The following is a 25108-nucleotide window of genomic DNA, read 5'->3' on the forward strand; positions in this document are numbered from 1 at the left end:
GAGAGAGAGAGATACAGAGAGAGAGAGAAGAGAGAGAGACAGAGAGAGAGACAGAGAGAGAGAGAGACAGAGAGAGAGAAGAGAGAGAGAGATACAGAGAGAGAGAGATACAGAGAGAGAGAGAGAGAGAGAGAGATACAGAGAGAGAGAGAGAAGAGAGAGAGACAGAGAGAGATACAGAGAGAGAGAGAGAGAGAGAAAGAGAGAGATACAGAGAGAGAGAGAGAGAGAGAGAAGAGAGAGAGAGAGAGAGAGAGAGAGAGAGACTATCACATCCTTATTTCTGGAAGCTAAGCCTCTTCAAATAGCCTAGAGAAGCAAGCTTTTTTTTCTTGTCCAGAACAAATAATTCCAGTCCCTTAAAGGGAGCTTCATAGGCACCATCCTGCTTGCACTCTTCTGAACATATCCCTGTTTGTCAATATCTTTCCTAAGACAGACTCTAGTGAGGGCAGACACTGGTGAATTATCGCCTCCCTCTTTTTACATACTAGGCTTCCATTGGTACTCTTTGGAAAATGTTAACCCCCTTTGATTAGAAATATTGGGGATTTTTTAAAAGGATTTTATTTCTTACTTTAAGCATTGGCATTTTAGGGATCTTCTCCATACCCCAAGTTTGAAAGTAGGAAGGCCTGACTTCAGGCTGTACAAACTGCATGGCACTCCCATTTTCTTAACCAAAAGTGAAATTTCTTTATTTGTTAAATATAAATTTATTCAAATTTATTTATTTGAAATTTATTTATTTATTCGATGCTGTCACCTTTAACACCTCTCAGAGGCAGGTAGTAGATGAATGAATGTTCATTCTTGTTGGCAAAATTGGATAAGAACCTGTGATCCTATATCCTAGGAATTCTAGTTTATGACATGAAGATGCCATAAATATCTAATATTTATGACGTAATTTTGAGCTACTTCATAATAGGAGGGGAAAAAATGTCAATTTTCAGCAGTAGTTTTGACATGTTTTAGAAATGTGGCTTTTTAGCCCTAAAGTGTTCAAGTTTGCTCTCAATTTGAATACATTCTTTTAATTAAGTCTTAATTTTCAATTAAGATTTTTTTTTCATTCTACACTTAGAAATGCTAAACTTCATGATTTCTAATTAGTTCTTAAGGGAGGTTTTGCTTTACTAGGTATACAAAATGATAGGTCTGAAAAGCTAATGAACACCCCTCCACCCCAGCTCCCCAGTGATGCAGTGACAATCTTTCTCTTACAATGGATATCTGCAGGGAATGAACAGCTTACTTGGTTTTCTTGCTTCCATTCATTTTAAAATTAACCCTACCCAGCCTCTACCCCCCACTAAAAAGGGTTCTCTTCCTTTTTTATTTGTTTTGTTTTTTCTAAATTACAACACTCATTACAACACTTTCCTCTTTAAAATAATGGAATGTTTGTTCAGTTTAACAAATAGCTCTCTGGTGAAAAATGTACGTATGACATACTTTTAAATGGAATCTGTACTATTGATTTATATTGGAGGCAACTACATAGTTTAGTGGGCCTGGAGTCAGAAAGAGCTGAGTTCAGACACTGACTGGCTCCCTCTAGGTTCAGCAGGAATTCTGATCTTATCTAAGACCAGAAAACCTGCAATAACGTCTGGAAAGAATTCAAGGTCTCAGACTTAATTGGAGTGAGAGTTGTAGAAGTTTATTGTTCCGCTTTCATGAGAAGCAGGCAAGAGTCCTTTAGGGGACCTGCAAGTGAGAGAGGTATAGGCTTTTACTTTTAAAGGGTAGGGCTGCCATTGTCAGGGCTGACCAGATGGAGCGAAGGGACCTCAGTGCATAGATAAAGGTTAGGGCTGACTGAGAGGAACTTGTGACTTTAATGCATAGATAGTTTAGATGAGATTTGGGCCAGACCGAGGAGACATGAGGCAAGGACAAAGGAGTATTTGGGCCAGACCAGAGGAGACATGAAGAGAGTAAGTAAGAACAAAGGAGTCACAAGTTGTTGCCTAGGCCAAGTGTGGATAGGGGGAAGGGGCAGAGTTTGAGGCTGGGAAAGGGATTTTACAGATTACAATTTTACAATTGTACAATACAAATTGCAGTTACAATTGTACAAACTGGTTTTACAAATTGGTTTTACAAATTGATTTAGACCCCAGGTACCCCATCAGTAGCTCAGTGGATGGATCACTTGACCTGGAATCATAAAGTCTTGGTTTCAAATCTGGCCTCAGACATTTACTAGCTTGTGTTTTTTTAACCAGTTTTTGGGTCGTGGATGCCTTTGGCAGTCTGGCGAAACCTAAGCTCAAAATGTTTTAAAATGCATAATATAAAATATGTAAGATTACAAGAAAAACCAGTTATGTTGAAATAGAGTTGTCAAAATGCCAAAAACAAAAGACAAGTTCATAGACCCCAAGTGAAGAAACCTTCTCTGGGAAAGCTGCTTGGAATGCCCCAGAAGTTAGTCTTGACAGGGTCACATAGGCAGAATATATATATCAAAATCAGAATTTGAATCCAGCTCCTACTATCTTCAAGCCTGGTTCTCTATGTACCATTCTAACTTGTTTAATTCAGAAACAAACAAAAATCACCAGAAATAATGATAAGATTTGGGTTCAAATGCCTTAAATGTGACCCTGGGAAGCTTATTTTTGTCTCTGTCCCTAAGCCAGTTTCTCTATGAAGCAAATGCATTCACATCAGTAGGGCTGTTGTGGGGTAGAAAATGAAAGAATAATTTAATCAACACACAGCTGTGTAACCCTGGGCAAGTCACTTAATTTCTGTTTGCCTAAACTACTAAACTGCCACTAGCGTGGAAAACCACTCCAGTACTTTTGCTAAGAAAACCCCATCCCGGGTCATGAAGAGTTGGATATGAGTAAACAACATCAATCCACATTATTATTTTCTTAATCACTTTTTTAAAGTCTAGACAATCAAGAAAACAATAAATCAAGCTCTTATACAAAGTGCTTGTTGATTTTAGAAGTATAAATACTCAGACACTGAACGTTTAACAATTGTCTCTCAAGCTAGTTTGAGCTGATTCAAGCAGGTTCCTACACACCCTGCCAGTATTTATTTATACTTGTGGGCTGGAGAGTCTAGAGAGAAGGAAGGGGAACAGAAAAAGAGAGACACAGGCAAATGCAGAAAGACAGGTGTCGGGAGAAGGAAGGCAGCTGACAAGCCACTTTATCCTTGCTCTGTTCTTAAGTTGTATGGAGGAACCCCACTGAGAAGGTACCCCCCCCACCCACTCTGGAACTCATTCCATCGCTCACAGAAATCTCTGCTAGACTTGGGCCATATCCAAAAACATATTTCTCGTTCTTTGTTTTAAAACCATCCTATCTCTGGGAAGATGTAGCTGACATGTGTAATCTTCATTCTTCTGAGATTGTTTTATCATTGCACTGATCAGTAAAGTTTTTCAGTCATTTTTCTCTATAATATTGTCGTTGAATATGTATGTGTATGTACATATGTGCATATTAGCACTTAAGTTATTTTTTTTTGTGAGACTTAAAAATGAAGGTGGGTATGGGGTAGGCAAGCCTGCTGCCCCATTGGTAAAAAAAAAAAAAAAAAAAAGCTTCAGGTTTATTCTGTCATGGATCCATAGTCACCCAAGGAAGCATGGTCCTTGAAGACTGTGCACTGTTTCTTCAGTACTGTGATGATTAAAAAGGTTTGAGAGACATAGCTTCTGGGTAATTTAATCATTTTATTAATAAATCCAATACGTTATTAATAAGTGGATGATCATTTGGCTTTCTCTCTTAGACCAAAGACAGTGATGGTGCTGGCTCAGAGCTTGTATGTTCTTTTGGGAGAGGAGTGGCAATCAATTCTGATTGGTTAATACAGTGGGAGTTGGGCTATATTAAAATGAGGGGCTTCTAGTGACATCATGCCACCGTGGACAGAGAGCTCCACCCCCACCCCCAATCTAATTCAATCCCACCCAAACCTGTTGTAGACCACAATTCTCTTCTCCACCTTAGCTTAAATTCCTTGTAAGGTTGGTTGGGTTTGAGGAGCTTGAGGAGAATTAATTCAATCTCATTATCAATAATGTCCTTCAAAAGACTGAACTTTTTACTTTTTAAAATCAGGACTTTAGAAGAGAACTCTGCTTCTCCCCATGTTATTGGTTATTAATCATCACTTCTCTCAATACGATCTTGTTCCAGCGGGGCCTGTCTGAGTGGCAATCAGTTTCATCAGTTCTCTTAGTCATAGCATCACTGTTGTGCTTCCCATGGACCATCTTGCCTGGCCTGGGTCATTCTGCTGCCTCCTAGTTCTGTTCAATTTACTTTGCATCAATTCACAGAGGGCTTTCCAGCTTCCTCTGAAAGTGTCTGGTTTGTCATTTTTACAGCATAGTAATATGCCATACCACTCCTATACTGCAATTCATTTAGCCATTCCTCTGGTGATGGGTACTCCCTTTGTTTTCATTTTAAAGCTACTAAGAAAAGAGCTACTTTACATACTTTTGTATACATGCATCCCCTTCCTCATCACAGAAACTGTATTACAAACAATATCCATCACCAATTCTCCTTCAAGTTCATAAAGACAAGTCATTACTTTAGAAGTTCAATTATCTGTTATGCTTTCTTTTTTCAGACCAAAGCCACATGAGTAACTCTTAGTAATCACCAACCAGAACAAAGCTCCTGCCCATAGACAGCGTTACTGTAGCCTGAATATTGTAATTTCTAATCAAGGATCTTGGGATTGTCGATGCTGCAAGGCTGTTTGGTGGTCCTTCAATCTACGAGTCTTTGACTCTTATGACTGAATTTTGACATTATTTTGTCTAGACCTATAAACACGTAACATTTTGATTGGCTTAATGTTACATTTGTAAATAATTTGAGCATCCTGGCCATTACAAAGCTTTGCTGTTTCATTACATTATCATTGTATATGAAAGGCAATCATTGAATATTTATTGAATGACTGAATGAATGCTCACAAAATAGAGCTCCAAACATTGCTTTCATTTTCCAAATAACCATTATTCATAAATGAAAAGCTTTTTTTTTTCATTTTTTTCACAGGTTGATATTGGTAAATCTTATATACCTGTAAATGCTGGGCCTTGGGATGGGTCAGCAAGGTCTGAAATTATTATGGATAGTAGATTTGAACTGGAAGATGGTGTCTTGATGGGAAGCTTACCTGGAACCATTCTAGAAAATTCACCATCTCTTGATAAAAGAAATGAAGAAGTAAATACAGGTAAAGAATCCAACTGAAATTGGAGTAGTATATACTTCTTAGATATCTTTCAAATCTCAGATTCTGTGACTGAGTGAATTCATGCAATAACATGAGTAAATTTAAAATAACTTAGTAGTTACATCCTTGGATATGTTGGTAAATGCTTAACAACAAGTAAGTATAAATATATAGATATATGTGTGTATATCTATATATATGTAAAAATGTGTACGTGTAGGTATATATGTATGAATATATAATCGCACTTTTACATTTCATTTATGTCATTAATATTTAATTCATTACTTTTTAAAGTCTAGATAATGAACCAAAAAATCAATCAAGCCCTGATTTGTAATATGTGGGGTCCAAAATTATTTAATCTGCCCCCCCAAAAAAAATACACTAAGGCAGAGCTCTAAGTCATAGCACTTATTATTTAATTAAAAGGTTCATGGCCCCCTCTAATGAAGTGGACCTCAGATCTTCCTGACGACCTGAGATGCCCCAGGTCTCCAGGACCTTGTTTTTCTAGGGTTTGATGCTCAAATATACAAAAGAGACATGGCAAAATACAGAATCGCATTGGGTGCTAGACCTTGCTCTCAAGGGCCAAAAATGATATATCCACCCCCCAAAATAGTATATTAGCAGGGTGTCATAGGTTGTCAAAGCATGGAGTATTTCTACTGACTAAGTGGTCATAAGATCATAAGATGGTCACCTGCTCATATTGGACAAGAGAGAGTAGTCCGGAGGTACAAAAATAAGTTGGAGGACTTTCCAAAGAATCAAAGCATCCTGCCCACGCTAGACTTGAACATGGAATTCGAGCAAAACAGGATGGAGATATCTTTGTCAGCATTCTTGTGGTTGAGAAAGTGAGCTTCATAATTGGTAAACAAGTAGTGTACATTACATTAAAGTTTGAGGCCTCCTATCAAGGCCTGCTATATAAGAATCTATCTTGTCTAATTATCCCTATGTGGATTATGTAAAATATTAGACTGATTAAATACTGATTGGAATAGAGTCGGGGTCCAAATGAATTATTCCTTACAAACATTTGCCAATTTCTGAGCTGTAAATGCTCACACTGAAAATTTAACAGCTGGCTAAAAATTTAACAGTTGGTCAGAGCTGGCTCCATCATGTTACTGAATCTGAATGAACAGTTGGGGAACTTTTCCTCCTAGATGCTGATTAGGAAGGAACCTAGGACAGAGGAACAAAAGTGCTGAAAATGTGTCTCAGAGGTTATCTATTCATAGAATCATAGGACTTAGAGTTGGGAGGGGCCTTGAAAGATCATCTGATGTAGTCCTTTCCTTTTACAAGTGAAGTCACTGAAATCTAAAGCATTAAGGTCCAATGTCATGCACACTGTAAGTGGTAAAATCAGGGGTAGAGTCCTCATCTCCACCAGATGACATTGCTTCCTCCAACATCGTTAGATATGAACTTTGCAACATGGCTTCTTTGTGGATTTTAGAGTATAATAGTGTTGGACAGCAGCTTTCTTGTTAAAATGTCAAGTAAACTTATTCATTTATCTGTTTGTTTTTGGTAGCAACCACTACAAAGGTTGATTGCTTTAAACTTTGGCTGTAGTCATCACTCTCTACATGTAAGATTTGCATTTAAAAATAAACTGAATCAAAAGGAGAGTTATTATCCTAATAAATGTAGAACCAAATAATTTTTAAAATCAAGAAAAAAATAAATAATTATGTTTTGGTGTTTGTGCTATTGAGAAGCTATTTATGATTTATTTCTGTGGCACAATTTCTCTTAAATTACTCCTTGGTATTGGAATAATAATAATAATGTTGCTCAGTCATTTTAGACATTTCTGACTCTTCATGACCTCATTTGGGGTTTTCTTGGCAAAGATACTGGAATGGTTTACCATTTCCTTCTCCAGCTAATTTTTCAGATGAGGAATTGAGGCAAACAGAGTTAAGTGACTTGCCCAGGGTCACACAGCTTAGAAAGTGTCTGAGGCCAGATTTGAACTCAGGAAGAGGAGTCTTTCTGACTCCAGGTTTTACACTCTATCCACCCTGCCACCCAGCTGCCTTGGCCTATAGTAATTCTAGTTCTTTCACTTAGGGCGTATAGTGCTTCCTTAAATTCTGACCTGGTTATTGAAGATATGGGGAAAACTGAGCCACTTCTAAGAGGAATCTAGACCTTCTTAAGCAGGGTTGCAGACTTTAACTTCATGCAAGCTTTACCTCAATTCAATTCTTCTTTAGGAGTCCTTTCTCAGTTCTCCAGATGCTAGCGCCTTCCCCTCTGAGGTTACCTTCCAGCTGTTCTTCATATAGCTTATATATACCTAATTATTTTCATGTTTTTCTCCCACATTAGAATGATGTGATTTCCCTGAGGGCAGGGATTAATCTTGTATCCCTATTATTTAGCACAGTGCCTGGCACATAGTAACACTTAATAAAAGCTGTTGATCGATGAATCAGTACTTATTTATTAAGCACCTACTGCATTCAAAGCACTGTGGTAGGCACTGGAGAAGAAACAACATTTAGGTAAGAAATAAGCACCATCCTAGTGAAACTTATAGACTTGTTGGAGGATAAGATATATGATGTTTAAAATGTTCAAGAGACATAGTTTCTGGGTAATCAGTCATTTTATTAATAATGCTAGGATATTATTAATAAAAGAGGTCAGTGTCCCTCTCAAATTCCAAAGACCCTTCATGGCAGTGTGCTCAGAGCTTATATGCCCTTGGAAAAGAGGGATGTTTCTGAGGATGGCAATCAATTCTGATTGGTTAAAAATGAGAGGTTAACAGTGAGAGGTGGACTATGTTACAATGAGGGTCTTGAGGTATATGACCCTGAGCACCCAAATCTTGGTCAAAGAGATTTTTCAATTTACATATCATCTGTCTGACAAAAGAGAGAACCCACATTTTCCCACATCTGAGTAAACACAATGAGTAGGAATCCACTCATTTGTCTAAACTCAGAATTTCTTTTACTGTCTTTGATTAGATCTTAGCCTGGGTATGTCTTTGCTCAAGATTTCCCACACTGGTTGATTTCTGAATGAGGAAGTAGAAAAGAGGAAATCCTTGGTCCCAATGTAATCATTAGTTATTAAATACAAGAGAGAAATAATCATTTCTCTTAGATATAATCATGGGTAAGTATAATTTATGGTATTACACATTAAGTACATTAGAGAGGAATAAAACAAAGTGCTATGTAAAATCCAAAGGGGAAGGTTATTATTAATGAGTAAGTCAAGGAAAGATTTATGAAGGATGTGGCATTTGAGTTGGGCTTAGAGTATGAATAATGTAGATAAAAAAGGAAACAAGACTTTCTGGGTATAGGGAATTATATGGTCAAAGGTAAAGGGACATAGCAATTCAGATTTGGAGGACAGGGAGTTTGTCAGAATATAACATGCATAGAAGAGTCATTAAGTCATTCTAGAAAATTAGGTCATTCTAGAAAAGTTAGATGGTTATCAGATTATAGAGGGTATTGAATTCCTGGCAAAGAAGCTTGAACTCTATCCAGAGGACATTCAAGAACCACTGAGACTTTTGGGCGGTGGAATGAAATAACCAGCTCTATGAATTAAGAATTATTCTGGCAGTGGTACGAAAAAATCTTAAGAGAAAAGAAAGAGGAAAATTGGTAAGACCAGTTAGAAATCTGTTGCAGTAGGCCAGATGGATGGAAATTAGGGTCTATAAAGGAATGGTATCTGTGGAAGAAGAGACAGATATAAGAGCCAGTACAGAGTTAAAATTAATAAGATTGGTAATTGGATGAACGTGAGGGAGAAAAGTTACATGTAACAAGCTTTCAAAACATGGGTGAATGGTGGTTCCATAGACAAAATTGTCATAAAACAGGAAGAATAGACTTAAAAGAGGAAATCATAAATTCAGTTTGGGCCGCATTAAGATCAAAATGTTGAGAAAACTTCCAGTGGCAGTATCTTGGAGGCCACCATGAGTCCCAGGCTATACACCCCTGTTACTCTATTTCAAGGGATCTCCTAAACTGCTCATTCACATATACCCCAATCATTAACATCTTGATCTTCATTTAGCTCCCACAAAACACACTACATGAACAATGAGTTTCAAATGTTTGTAGTTGTCATTCATTTAAAATTTTTACTGAATTCATAAACAGTTTTTGTCATGATTTATCTTTTCAGTCATTGAACAAGATAACAAGATAAGAACTAAGAGAACACGCTCTCTATGAGAGTATACTCACTTTTATGCAATAAAGGGTCCTTTTGGTTGGGAACCACTTCTTATAACAGTTGGAGAAACAGGAACACAGAAAAAAAATCAGGTTTGATTCTCTCAATAGCCAACTAACTCCTTGATTTAACACATTGAAATAAAGTTCTTATTATATTTGCTACTATGAACTTATTAGATATTCTTACGGGCCTATTGAAAAGCAGTACTGAAAGAGAGGAGCAGATTTTTAAAAATATTCACTTGCTGGTGTGAAGGAACATGACGGTCTCATGGTACAGTGAAAAAACCACTGGATCTCAAAGCCAAACACCTGGGTTCAAATTCTGTCTCTGCCATGTGCTGCTATGTGACCTTAGACAAGTCAGTTACCTTCTCTGGCTCTCAGTTTCCCAAAGTGAAACTAGAGGGGTTTGGACTAAGTGAATTCTAAGGCCCCTTGAAACCATAAATCTGTGATATCTGGTTAGGTTTATTCTACAACTTCACATTAAAAACTCACTCATCCTATCTACGCTGGCTGGCAGAGTCAAGAATTTCTATAAAATTCTTCTAATTGAATGGAGGGAGCTTGTTTTCTACTGAAACTAGGTTGGTTTTTTGTTTTTTTTAACTAAGTATGCTTAAGGAACTCCCAGTGTGAGAACTAATTACTTCTTCCCACATGGGCCTATCACTACCCAGCTATACATAGAGAGGCCCCTAGGATTTGCTTAAGATACAAGAAGATGATATGATCAGCCCAGGGTCACATATCCAGTAAAGATGACAGGGATTTGAATGGGATTTGAAACCAGGTTTTCCTGGCTCTAAATCTAGCTGTCTCCTAGCCTCTACTTTTCAAGAATAGATGGGAGCATATTTCTGGGGAGAATGAAAAGTGTTGTTACTGACAGAAGAACAAAACACAACAAAATAGAAATGCATTTGCCCAAAACAAAGCAGCAAGGCCCATTTGCATGATACAAAAATGAGACTCCCTGGCTTCCTTGTAAATTGGATGATTAGCAATGGGGTTTCTCTATCCCTGGTGCCAACAATAAAGACCCTCCTATAAACCATTTCAATATTGATTTTTAAAAATAGCTTATATGAAGGATTGGCTGATGTTATATGACTGAGTCTGATATGGTTCAAAGACTCTTTTCAGAGAAGACCTAGTTCTACTGATAGAGATTTAGCAGATGGTGTAATTGTAAACTCAAGGTTGCAGAAGCAGAAATCTCTTGGCAACATCACACTGTTTATCATTTGTATCCAAAGCATAGAAACCAAGCTGCAACTGCAAAGAGTTACCCAAAGAATTTCTTATTCTTCACTGCTCTCTGGCTTTGTAATGAGGACAAGCGACAGAGGTAGCCATACCCAAGTGTATGAGTGTTGTGACAACGCAATCATCAGGCATAGCAGGGAGAAAAGGCTTTTTGTTCTCCTAATAAGTGGCCTCTCAGATAAACAGGGTATCCTGTTCCTCATGGTCCCTCCCTCACTAGGAACGCTGAGAACTTGAACTTGCTCAAAGAATGACAGATTTTATTCCATGCCCAGAGTAGTCTGTGGGTCACAGTATTAGGGTTCTGAGAAAATGAAGTTAATGTGATTAATTGTAAGGTAGACTCTGATGCTTGTTTTTCTTTTTTTTTTTTTAAAGAACCAATAATTAATGGATTAATTGGTACGTCCCAACACCTCCAGAGTCAAGAGAGGCCGAAGTCATCAGATATCCTGGAGGAACTAATTATTCAAGGAATAATACAAAGTCAAAGTAAAGTATTTAGAAATGGAGAATCATATAATGTCATGGCAAGTAACAATTTATAATAAACTTTAGAATGTAGTTAAAAGTAAAAGCAGTGTATGATTGTTGATCGGAAAGCATAAATTCCAGTAAATGCATGTTAGGTATAATTCTCAAAGCGTCTTTTCAAGTTAGTGAAATTCCTCCCATCAATTCCCTCTACCCTAGTATGCAAAATTCTCAGTTAATTCCTGGACAGTCCTAAGCATTCATGAGGCACTAAAGTGCCTATGAAGTCTTACAGACTCTGAGGTAAACCAAGGCACCTTTGAAATTGAAGTCTTTTTTTCAGGATAAAGACTATCAGCTATGGAACGTAAACATACACCCTAATCCTGATGAAAAACTGGGAGGAAACTACAATTGTAGTGATGGTTACTCAGTTTCTAATTATGTGCCTCCTCAAACAAATCTGTTTGTCCGACTCACTTGACCATACAGTTTTCCCTTCCACATTGTGGGCATTAGGGATGTGGTGCCCCCACAATGTGGAAAATATGTGTAAAAAATTTTGGCCCTCCCTTAGTACCAGAGAAGTCGGAATTTTTTCTTTTTCTTTTATGGGGTATTGGCAGTACTTTATTGTAAGTTCTGGGTTAAGTATTTGGTCATAGGCTCTGTGTCGCCAGCTAACTTTTCACATGTTGTCTTTGGTTTTCCCAAAACTACCCCCAAATTCCCATTTAATTTCTTGTGCTGGCCTGCAATATATCAAAACCACAATGGGAAAAGTCACGATGTGGAAGGGATAACTGTACTGTTTGTCACCATGGTTAGAACTTGCCGCAGCTACATTGACAGACTGTAAGTTCCTAAAAGTGTCTCTAGCCCAGAGAGCCTGCCACTGAGAGGATGAAGCAGTGTCTGTGGGCATCACTGGTGAGTCTAAACCCCAGGCAGGGGAGAAGAAAAAAGAGAAAAGTAAAAATGAAAAAAAGAAAAGGGAGGGGAAATGGGAAGTGAGAGAATAAGATGAAAGATGATGTGAATGAAGGGAGGAAGAGAAGAAAGGAGAGCAAAAAAAAAAAAAATGTAAGAAAGGAGGAGATACATATGGTAAAAAAAAAAAATGATAGCTATCGACCAAGAATGGTGTCTGGTGGCACTCAGTGATACCAAAGAGGTTCATCAGTTTCCCATGGTCTGTAATAATGGTGGCTTATGTGTGTATAGTCCTTGAAGGTTTACAGAACACTTTCTTGTAGACTGTTTCATAGGATGCAAGAACTAGATGGGAGTTCAAAGGGCATCTTCCCCACCCATCTTTTAAATATGAGGAGACTCAGGGAAGGGAAGTGACTTGGCCAAGGTCATTCAGTTAGTAAGTAGCAGAGGTGAAATTTTAAACAAATTCCTCTAATTCTAAATCTAGGGCTTTTCCTACTTCCCCATTATGACATTTCATTTTGACTCTCAGTGATCTAGAGCTGTAAGGGACCTCAGAAGCTCTTTAGTCCAACCTCATTATTTTATTTTAAGGGGAGAAGGCAAGGCAATTGGGGTTAAGTGACTTGCCCAAGGTCACACAGCTAGTAAGTGTCAAGTATCTGAGGTTGGATTTGACCTCAGGTCCTCCTGACTCCAGGGCCAGTGTTCTTTCCACTGCCCCACCTACCTGCCCATTAATGTATTTTTTTCTATGAAGGAAAGGAAAGGAATGAGCCCCAGAAGGGTGAACCCTCCCCCAAAAGAAAAGGAAATGTAAGGAGCATAGGGAAGAGGTTCTGATATGAAGTAGCTCACATTTAGAGATCTCTTTCAGGTTTGCAAAGTGATTTCTATCCACTGTCACATCTATTTTGAAGACGAGGAGTCTTAAGGCTCGGAATGGTGAAATGCCTTGCTTGTATGTACCTGAGGCAGGTTTCCAGACTGCAAGCACAGGGCTCCATCCTCTCCATCCTGCTCCATTCAGCTGGAAGAGCATCAGCAGCCGCAGCATGTCCTACAAGGGTCAGGAATCAGATTTTAGAGAGCCTACTAAATGTCACCAGCAGACTTGGAGTAGGAGGGGGATGTGATGAGAAAGAAAGGAGGCAGTGTAATGAGACATGGCAGGGGAGAACTGACTCCCTTCACTGAGCAGCTTTTTGTTGAGCACCTACTATGTGCAGAACACTGTATCAAGAAGAGGAAAGTTCTACAGCAGGGGCAGGAGGAGGAAGCATGCCTTTGGTCCTGGTGAGTCTCACAAAACAGAAAAGGAAGGCCTACAAAGACAAGAAGACACCTCACTGCACAGGCTCTGAGAGAAAGTGGCAGGTCAACTAATGCCAGCAGATGACTAAAGTTAACAGATGCCCACCTGGGGGATATCATGGGAATCAAAATTATGAAGCCAGGGGGAGTAACATTAAGATATTTCTCTGTGATTCAGATGTCAAAAATTAAATGTATTTATTAGGAGCTTACTTAGTAAGGGTGGGGAATAAGATTACTATGTGATGTATTTTGGAAGAAATATCTGTAAAGAAAAAAGAAAAGAACTTCTGGCTTGACTTTGTTGCAATACCATTAAGTCAGCCAAGGATAAAGACTGTTTACATATTATTTAGAAATAGAATGGTTGCTAGAGACATAGCTAAAACGTTGTCAGAGGGATATAAATGTGAGGCCGGACTGGCAGAACAGGGCATAAATAAAGTAGCAATCAGGAGCGCTAATGGAGTGCCAGGGTGACCCAGGATAAACCAGGCATGAGGCTGGATGGAGACACACCAGACTTAACAGGTCCTTCTGTTCCCAGAAATTCTGCCACCATCCTCCCCAGCCTCCAATTCAATGGATAGTTTAAAAAAAAAAAAACGTATCAGCAGCACTGACTGAAACATGAAGGATGGTGATTAGGAAAACAGGATGATCCCTGGAAAAAGTATCTAAATATGGAGGTGGTTAGGCACTGGACCTGTGATTTCATTAGTATTAGGAGGGCTTAGATGAGAAAATTTCCTCTACTAATCTACTTTCTCTGCAACTAAAGTCTTAGAATGTTAGCTAGGGCACTGAGAGTGAGGTTAAGTGACTTGTTCAGAGTCTCATAGAAATAGAACTCGAACCTGGGTCTTCCTGTCTCTAAGAACAACTCTATCCATTATGTCACACATCTTACCTGAATGGAAGATTGGTCAATCCCAATAGCAAGAACTTTCTTGATACAACTAGGAGAGAATAGAGGAATGCTAGATGTCTGACGTGTTGCATATAAATGGTGTCCCAAAAGTCTTTGGGTGGTTTTATGCTCTTAAAGTAGATGTATAACCTATTAAAACTTAAAACCACATTAACATTCCATTTAAAGAAAGGTTAGGATGTCTGTATAAAAAGGCAAGGATGACTTAGAAGTATAAATCATCACGGGTGAAAACTGAAATATCATGTAATAACTTTAGAGATGTGTTTTTCCTGAACATGTATATTTCCTGAACAGTGAATGTTATTGCAATGATATAAAAGAACTTCCAATAAGAAAATTTCTAACAGTTCCTCCTGTTGGCAACTTGTTATCTGAGAGAATTGTTTGGTATGGTAAGAGGGTAAGTGACTTAATCATAGTCACAAAGCTTATATACATCAAAGGACTCAAAGCTAGGTCCTTCTGATGCTAAGGCTAGCTCTGTCCATGTTCCCATGATGCCTCTCAGGGAATAAATGTGATTTTTTTTTAAAGAGAGGACTAAATATGGTATCAAGGGCATTAAATATAGAGAAAGGAAAATCCCACTCAGAGCAAGTAAAAAGGAAAGAAAGGGTGAAAGAGAAGATAAATGTAGCAATTATTGAAATACAGTATTAAAATTAATAGAATCATATTAGCAAGACAGAAATGGAAAAATAAATTATGGCGGAAGTGGCTTTTGCTTTTTAAAGATCTTTCTTAATTTCCAAGTGAGAAAAATGTTTTTCAATAAAATAACATAAGGGTAAATGGAAAATAAATAAGAAAGAGTTTTAGAAAATGGTGCTTATATAGCTACTCATATGGTAACATTGTTAAGCTGTGAGGGTCTGTCCCTCACCAGTCCAGGTCATTATCTTAGGTGCCATTTGTCATGTATGTGTAAGAGACAGTTAGAGTGAGCAGATAAATGAGCTCTATCCATCCTCCGAATTGGGAGAATCCCCTGAGAGCAGCCGATCTCAGGAGGGCCATGGAGCATCTGTGCCCATCTCAGGGAATCCCTTTTCTCTGTTTTTCACTTTGATTATTTGCTTGTTGATAAGTACTGAAGGGATTCCATTCTGCCTGCTGGATAATCAACTTGTAAGCTTTTCTCCTCCTCTTTCTCTCCCTTTCTCGTCCCCTTTTCTCCCTCTCCCTTCTTCTCCGGCTGTCTGTCTGTCTGTCACACACACACACACACACACACACACACACACACCCCAAATATTACTCTGAAGATGGAGTACAAAGTGCTAAATGAAAAATGCAGTATAACTAAATGTAAAATATGTTAAATGAACCTGGCCTGCCAGCAACTTTAAAGCATCCTGAAGATATTTTTATGGACATTTAAAATATGTCAAAATATAAGTCAAGATATAAGCCTGGGGAGCAGCTAGGTGGCGCAGTGAGTAAAGCACAAGCCCCAGAGTCAGGAGGTCCTGAGATCGATTCTGGCCTCAGACACTTAACACCCACACAGAAATACTAGCCATGTAACCTTGGGCAAGTTACTTAACCCCAATTGCCCTTCAAAAAGCAAAAAAAAAAAAAAGATATAAGCCTGGGTATAGCTAGGGGGTGATGCTTAATTATATACATGTGCCATCCCCCCATTTATGACAAATACTTTATTCCTAAATTTCTCCTTGACACCTAGCATACAATGAGGTCACTTGCCCTTGTAATCCCTTTCATTAGTTAAAACTGGCTTAATCAGAGGCAATAAGAATCTTAAGTTAATTAAAACATAATTAGAAAAGTAAATTGAGAAATAAAATCATGCCATTTTAATTTTATAAAAATTCATTTAAAAAATGTTTGGTCTAGATCTATGGTTTCTTTAGTGTGGGGAATCCCTTGAGTGGAAGGAAACTCCCTCTGAGGCACACAAGTAACTTAATTGTAGCTTAGATTTTTAGAGAGTTGTCTGAGGGCCCCAACAGGATGTGACCTGTCCATTGTAACATACCCAATGTGTTTCAGAGGCAGATCCCGAGCCCAAGTCTTCCAAAGTTTAAAGGCAGCTCTCTATCCACCATGCCACGCCATCTCTCTCTGTTAGAAATGTCAAGGTAAATATAAATGACTTTCTAGATCTTTTATATCACTGATATTTTTATTAGTGTGGATAATTGAAAGTCGGCTGCCAGATACCGGTATGACTGGGGTGGGGGGAAGGTAAAAAAGGACAAAATATTAGTCCCTTTCAACGTACATGAAACTGTCCAAAACATGACTGAATTTAGTGACCTTGCACCAACCTATCTGATAGTCTTTATGACTTGTTCTTGTGAACCTCACAGGGAGATTTCTAAGAGGGAGGATGTTTGATTGGGACCATGAATGAATAATTGTCATCGAAGGCCTAGTGACCTTCCCAAGAAGGTTTGAGAAGAAGAGCAAGATTTACAGACCTCTTAAGAGAAGCTCTGGCCTACTGCCATTCTGTGCATAGGGTTCCTATTAGGACTTGAATCAAGGTAGGTTCAGACTTAGGTCAATAGCTAACTAGCAACAATGCCCCTAGGAGATTCAGGAAGTGGTATGTAGAAATTCAGTTGACTAGACAGGTAAGAACCAAAGGTTGTTCCAGGATGTTGAACTATTAGACTTGGGGAACTGATCGATTAATCAATAAAGAGGTGTTTATTAAACATCTACTAATGCAGGTACTGTGCAAGGAATGGGTGAAATGAAATGGACTCTAATAACAAACTGGTGATGGTTTTGAAATTGATTTTTTAATGAACTATTTAGATTGGTGATAGCCAGTTTTTTTAAAAAAAAATGTTGTTATTATTTCAAGATATCAAAATAGGATCAGAGATTTAGAGCTGGAAGGGTGGTACCACAGGTATCATCTAGTCCAAACCCTCTTTTTTTGAAGAGGAAAATGAGACCCAGGGAGATAAAATGTGAATTGTACAAGTTCACACATGATAGTTAAGTAGTAGAGGTAAGTAAGGTTTGAGCCCAGGTTCTCTGACTCCAAAACCGGTGTGTACTCTAATAATGCAAGGACTAGCATAACACACAAACAGAAAGAAAATAGCAAACAGCCCACATCCTATGTATGGCTTTTAAAAGGTAAGCTCAAAATAGAGGTGATGAGAGAACCTCTCTCTACTTAGAAAGAATGAGTTGTGGATCAAATGAAATCTCAGATCCATCAGAATGGGACCAAATTCTAATGTTTAATAAGGTGGAAATGTTCGATTTTTATTCAAATTTTATTCAATATTTTATACACTATGCCCACCCCTTTCAGATTCACATTGCTAAATTAAAACTACCCCAAATCCTAGAGTCCAACTATGTCTTCTTTTTTAGAGGTTTTGTTACGTGAAACTGCCAATTTAATTTCCTTTTAGATTTTACTGTTGAAGAATTTCATCTAACTTAACTGTCTAATGCAGATTGTAATATCTCTGAGCCCCAACATTGGTAGAGTAACAAGTAGTTTCTTGTTCAGCAGATGGCTTTCACCAGCAGGAGGCCCAAGTGCCAATTGTCATTAAAAAAGAAAGAAAGAAAGAAAAACAACACAACAATAACAACAACAAACACCCTGGTTTGTCAAACACATCCCACGGTCTATATGTGGTAAAGAAATTCTCACCACATGAACTCTCCAATAGTTGCAACTGAGCCAAAAAGCAAATAGAATTTTTTTCTCCTTTCTTAGGAAAAAAAAAAAGCTACTTTCACAGACTCATAAAAATTTTATGAAAATTTTGAAAAGACCTAAGAGAACATTTAATTCAAGCACCTAAGAAACTAAGAAATGAGGCAGAGAATGGCCTCCTTACCTACTCAAAAGGCCTTATTTCTTATTAAACCTCGATGACTGAATGATCATTGCCTCAGTCAAACTGAGACCGTGAAAGACCTTGGCTTGAAAAGGCCAACATCTCCCACTGTGTCTGAGCCCTCTCCTGTCATCCTGATCTATATCTGGCCACTGGACCTAGATGGCTCTGGAGGAAAAAGTGAGGCTGGTGACTTTGCACAGCCTTCTTCACTTAAATCCTATTCCCTTGCGTGTCATGGCATCATCTTCCTGATGTCATGGTCCTTTTTGAGAGTGAAGGACAAACAACAACAAAAAAAAAGCCCAGGAAAGTTAAGAGGTTTTCTCAGGATCACACACTGATCCTGAGATCAGTGTGTCAGAGCCACCACTAGAATCCAGGGCTCTCGCTTCTCATGCCTTCCTTTTTTTTTTTTTTTTTTTTAAGCAATCGGGGTTAAGTAACTTGCTCAAGGTTACACGGCCAGTTATTATTTCTGGGTGTGGTGATGAGTGTCTGAGCCCGGGATTCGATCTCCAGGTTGTCCCAACACTGGAGCCGGTGCTCTTACTCGCTGAGCCACCTGGCCACCCCTCATGCCTTCCTTTTGACTTTCATTTTTATCATTCTTGGAAAATATAGTATAATAGCTGTAATTTTTAGCATTGGGTTGATAGTCAACATTTTTACTGAATGAAACTGATAGTCCAAGTTCCATGGGTTTCTCTAAGCTAGAACAAGACATTTCCAAGTCACTGCCTCCTAATGTGGGTGTCAGGATTCCTCCAATATGGAACTGAAAAGGAGACAGAAGGGACACAAGCAGCAGAATCACCAGGGAGCCATAGTTAAAAGGTCATGATATCATGAGCAAATCCATAATGGTCTTGGGAGAGGTTTCTTCCTGAGATTACTGGATGTACTTTCCATGCTTTAGGGCAGCTCTTAGATCAAAGGAGAGGAAAAGAATCCCTCTCTGGTGGGTCTGCTTGGTTTCCTATCCTTGATGTTGCCTGAGGGTGTTAGTCAGCTGGGAAACTAGACATATCTAGCTTTGAATGGAAAATTCTAGATACATGGAGGCTTCTAGAGAAGGGGCCAAGCAGGAAGGAGAGGGTACCAAGTAAGGAGAGGATGTTGCTAAGGTTAGACAACTTGTCATATAGGGAAAGTCTAGGCCAGAAAACACTGGGTTTTCTGGCTATAACACCATTGCCACATACTGCTTTCCCACAAATCAAGTAACTGTGGCCCAAGAGTCTAACTCCTGGTCCAACAATAACTCAAGAGACAAAGCTATAGAAATCTATCAAGAGACTGCCCAGACTTTAACATCCAAAGACCTAGTTCAGGAAAGCATCTGGCTCCTCTAAGACCATAAGGGCTATCATAGGAAGAAGTATCAAGGACCACACTGAAAGTCCCTCTGGAGAATGTGCAGGCAATGGTGGCTGCCCTGATTGTCTGTGAGAACAACAGTCTATATTAGTGCATCAACATATGAGTCAAAACTAATTTCAACACCTAAGGTGTTCTTCATTGAGGCCAAGTGGAAGGACTATGTATCTGTGGTGCAATGGATAGAGTGCTGGGCCAATAATTAGGAAGACATAAGTTCAGATCTGTCCTCAGACTCTTACTAGCTGTGTGACCCTGGACAAGTCACTTATCCCTGTTTGCTTCAGTTTCCTCAGCTGTAAAATGAGTTGGAGAAGGAAATGGCAAACCACTCCAGTATCCTTGCCAACGAAACTCCAAATGTGGTCATGAAGAGTTGGCATGACTGAACGACAACATTAATCAATTGCTAACTTGCCTCATTTCTCTGTCTTATACTTATTCTCAGGATTCCTTTCTACTTCATATTAATTCTTTTCTTTTTTTTCTTTTTTAATTTTTTTATTAATTTCTTTGTTTCCTTTTAGTTTACAGGATTCAATTCCACAATTCCTTGAGTTTCACATTTTGCCCCCCTCCCTTTCCTCCCCCGCCCCCCACATGGCAGCTTATAGTCAAGTATAGGATCTGTAAATACTTTCACATTATACATTAGTCAGGTTATAAGGACGGATTGTACCAGCTGGAATGAAAAATGGTAAAGAGGACATAAAACCAAATAAGAGAAGGAAAAAGATCGGGTATTTTTCTTCCACCTGGATATAAACTTAGTTCTTTCTAGTTCTTTCTCTGGATGCACATATTTCTCTCCATCATGAGTCTTTTGGGATTGACTTATATCACTGCATTGCTGAGAAGAGTCCAGTCTATCAAAGTTGGTCATCACACATATGTTGTGTCTGTAATTGTGTATAAATTTCTACTGGTTCTACTCTTCTCACTCAGCATCAGTTCTTTTAAGCCTCTCCAGCTAAATATGAAGACCGTCTGCTCCTCGTTTCTTATAGCACAATAGTATTCCATAACATGCATATACCACAACTTGTTCAGCCATTCCCCAATTGATGGGCACCCCCTTAATTTCCAATTCTTTGCTACCACAAAGAGAGCTGCTATAAACATTTTTGTACATATGGGTCTTTCTCCCATTTCTATGATCTCTTTGGGATATAACCCTAGGAGTGGTATTGCTGGATCAAAGGGTATGAAAGTATTTATAGCCCTTTGGGCATAATTCCAGATTGCTCTCCAGAAAGGCTGGATCAGTTCACAACTCCACCAGCAATGCATTAGTGTTCCAATTTGCCCACATCCTCTCCAGCATTTGTCATTTTCCTGTTTTGTCATCTTAGCCAATCTGACTGGTGAGATGTGGTACCTCAGAGTTGTTTTGATTTGCATTTCTCTAATCAATAGTGAATTAGAGCATTTCTTCATGTGCTTATAGATAGCTTTAATTTCTTTCTCTGAAAACTGCCTGTTCCTATCCTTTGACCATTTATCAATTGGGGAATGACTTGTATTCTTATAAATTTGACTCAATTCTCTGTATATTTTAGAAATTAGTCCTTTGTCAGAGACATAGGTTGTAAAGATTCTTTCCCAATTTCCCACCTCCTTCTTAATCTTGGTTACATTGGCTTTGTTTGGACAGAAACTTTTCAATTTCATGTAGTCAAAATTATCCATTTTACATTTTATAATGTTCTCTAATTCTTGTTTAGTCATAAAGTCTTTCCCTCTCCACAAGTCTGATAGGTAAACTATTCCTTGTTTTAGGAGACTGCTTACAGTATCAACCTTTATACCTAGATCATGCACCCATTTAGACTTGATTTTGATATATGGTGTTAGATAATGGTCTCTACCCAGTTTCTGCCATACTATATTCCAGTTTTCCCAGCAGTTTTTGTCAAATAGTGAGTTCTTATCCCAAAAACCAGGGTCTGGAGGTTTATCAAACAATATATTACTATAGTCATTGACTTCTGAATCTTGTGTGCCTAATCTATTCCATTGATCCACTCCTCTATTCCTCAGCCAGTACCAAGTAGTTTTGATGGCTGCTGCTTTATAATACAGATTGAAAATCTGGTATGATGAAATCTGGTAAAGCTAGTCCACCTTCCCTAGCATTTCTTTTCATTAATTCCCTTGATATTCTGGACAGTTTATTCTTCCAAATGAATTTTGTTACTATTTTTTCTAGCTCTATAAAGTAGTTTTTTGGTAAATTAATTGGTATGGCACTAAATATATAATTTAATTTAGATAAAATTGTCATTTTTATTATATTAGCTCGACCCAGCCATGAGCAATTGATATTTTTCCAATTAGTTAGATCTGACTTTATTTGTGTGAAAAGTGTTTTGTAGTTATGATCATATAGGTCCTGGGTTTGTTTTGGCAGGTAGATTCCCAAATATTTTATAATGTCTACAGTAACTTTAAATGGGATTTCTCTTTCTATCTCTTGCTGTTGAATTTCATTGGAAATATATAGGAATGCCAAGGATTTATGTGGGTTTATTTTCTATCCTGCAAATTTGCCAAATTTATTTATTGTCTCAAGTTGTTTTTTACTTGATTCTCTAGGATTCTCTAAGTATATCATCATATCATCTGCAAAGAGTGATAGCTTGGTCTCTTCTTTGCGTAATTTGATTCCTTTGATTTCTTTTTCTTCTCTAATTGCTACTGCTAACATTTCTAGTACCAGATTGAATAAGAGGGGTGATAATGGACACCCTTGTCTTATGGGAAATGCTTCTAGCTTCTCCCCATTACATATAATACTTGCTGATGGCTTTAAATAGATACTACCTATTATTTTAAGGAAGGTTCCATTTATTCCTATACTTTCTAATGTTTTTAATAGGAATGGATGTTGTATTTTGTCAAAAGCCTTTTCTGCATCTATTGAGATGATCATGTGATTTCTGCTAGTTTTATTGTTGATATGATCAATTATACTGATGGTTTTCCTAATATTAAACCATCCTTGCATTCCTGGAATAAATGTTACCTGATCAAAGTGTATTATTCTTGAGATAAGTTGCTGTAGTCTTTTTGCTAGTATTTTATTTAGAATTTTTGCATCTATATTCATGAGGGAGATTGGTCTATAATTTTCTTTCTCTGTTTTATCTCTTCCTGATTTAGGTATCAGTACCATATTTGTGTCATAAAAAGAATTTGGTAGGACTCCTTCTTCACTAATTTTCCCAAATAGTTTGTAGAGTATTGGAATCAATTGTTCTTTAAATGTTTGATAGAATTCACTAGTGAATCCATCTGGCCCTGGAGATTTTTTCCTAGGGAGCTGACTGATGGCTTGTTCAATTTCTTTTTCTGAGATGGGATTATTTAAGTAATTTACTTCCCCTTCGGTTAATCTGGGCAACTTGTATATTTATAAATATTCATCCATTTCCCTAAGGTTGTCAAATTTATGTGCATACAATTGGGAAAAATAATTCCTAATTATTGTTTGGATTTCCTCTTCATTGGAGGTAGATTCACCCTTTTCATTTTTGATACTCATAATTTGGTTTTCTTCTTTCTTTTTTTTATCATATTGACTAAGGGTCTATCAATTTTGTTGGTTTTTTCATAAAACCAGCTCTTGGTTTTATTTATTAATTCAATAGTTTTTTAAATTTCAATTTTATTAATCTCTCCTTTTGTGTTCAATATTTCTAATTTAGTATTTAATTGGGGATTTTGAATTTGTTCTTTTTCTAGGTTTTTTAATTGCATCCCCAATTTGTTGAGCTCCCTTTTTTCTAATTTAATCACGTATGCACTCAGGGATATAAAACTTCCCTTAAGAACTGCCTTTAATGCATCCCACAGATTTTGGTATGTTGTGTCATTATTATCATTCTCTTGAATGAAATTACTGATTGTTTCTATAATTTCTTGTTTGACCCACTCATTCTTTAGGATTAAATTGTTTAATTTCCAATTAGTTTTTAGTCTGTCTTTCCCTGGCCCTTTATTGCATATAATTTTTATTGCATCATGATCTGAGAACGATGCATTTAATATTTCTGCCTTACTGCATAGAATTGTGAGGTTTTTATGCCCTAGAACATGGTCAATTTTTGAGTATGTGCCATGAACCACTGAGAAGAAAGTATATTCCTTTTTATCCCCATTCAGTTTTCTCCAGAGATCTATCATACCTATCCTCTCTAAAATCCTGTTCACCTCCTTAACTTCTTTCTTGTTTATTTTGAGGTTGGATTTATCAAGTTCAGAGACGGGGAGATTAAGGTCTCCCACTGGTATAGTTTTGCTATCTATTTCTTCCTCTAATTCCTTTACCTTCTCCTCTAGGAATTTGGATGCTACACCACTTGGTGCATATATGTTAAGTAATGATATTGCTTCATTCTCCATGGTGCCTTTTAACAGGATATAGTTTCCTTCCTTATCTCTTTTAATTAGGTCAATTTTTGCTTTTGCTTTATCTGAGATAAGGATTGCTACCCCTGCTTTTTTTTTTTTACTTTAGCTGAGGCATGATTTATTTTATTCCAACCTTTTACCTTTACCTTGTGTGTATCCCTCTGTTTCAAATGTGTTTCTTGTAAACAGCATATTGTAGGATTATGGTTTCTAATCCATTCTTCTATCCGTCTCCGTTTTATGGGAGAGTTCATTCCATTCACATTTACAGTTATGATTGTTATCTGTTTCTTTCCCCCCATCCTATTCCTGCCCCTGTTAATGTTCATATTTTCCCTCCCTTCTCCCTTCCCCCCCTTAATAGTTTTCCTTTTGACCACCACCTCCCTCAGTGTTCCCTTTTCAGCCCCCCTCCGTTTTCCTCCCCTTTCCCCTTACTACTTCCCTCCCTACAAACCATTCCCACCTCCCTTTCGTAACCCTTTCCCCCTTCTACTGCCTGTAGGATATTTTTATACTTAATGAAGTATGCTATTTCTTCTTCTCATCAAGAGTGACAGGAACAAATCTCATGTGAAGCTCCTCTCCCTCCCCTCTTTCCCTCTAAAATGATACTTTTTGCGTTTCTTCTCCATAGAGTCCTATGCTTAACTGGTTGTTATTCCCTCCTTGTACCAGAACCAATGAGGGAAAAGCTCATATGCTTCCCAACTCCCTCCCTTTTTTTCCTCTGCTATACAGTTTTTATGCCTCTATGAGTGGCATAATTTACCCTTTTCCACTTCAACCATTCCCTTTCTTCCATTGCAGTCCCTTTGTAGCCCTTAATAAGATTTTTTTAAATCGTCATTTTGTGTATTTTATAGTCATACCCTCTACTTGTCTATAACCAGTTTGCTCTTATCAAATAGCAGGGTGTGTGTGTGTGTGTGTGTGTGTGTGTGTGTGTGTGTGTTCTCCTTGTTTACCTTTCTAAGTCACTGTTGCATCTTATAATTGGAGGTTGAATTTTCCATTGAGTTCTGGCTTTTTTATCAAGAAGGTCTGGAACTCTGTTATATCATTGA

General features: G+C 37.9%; 1 protein-coding gene across 4 annotated transcripts in view; it reads left to right on the forward strand.

Moving 5' to 3' along the window:
- The window catches only part of STMND1 (stathmin domain containing 1), a 42744-nt gene that overhangs the window by 7363 nt on the left and 10273 nt on the right, over nucleotides 1-25108 (forward strand). Inside the window, exons 1-3 of one of the 4 annotated variants that reach the window (XM_069092406.1) lie at nucleotides 1608-1728; nucleotides 5058-5238; nucleotides 11130-11281. In XM_069092406.1, the coding sequence (XP_068948507.1) occupies nucleotides 5130-5238; nucleotides 11130-11281 (261 nt within the window). In that variant the 5' untranslated portion in view covers nucleotides 1608-1728; nucleotides 5058-5129. The other 3 variants (XM_069092404.1, XM_069092405.1, XM_069092403.1) reach the window with 3 other exon arrangements.

Source organism: Petaurus breviceps, unplaced genomic scaffold, assembly GCF_028583685.1.
Source record: "Petaurus breviceps papuanus isolate PSGF00001 unplaced genomic scaffold, PetGlider_PUasm1.0 190, whole genome shotgun sequence".
Classification (NCBI taxonomy): Eukaryota; Metazoa; Chordata; class Mammalia; order Diprotodontia; family Petauridae; genus Petaurus; species Petaurus breviceps.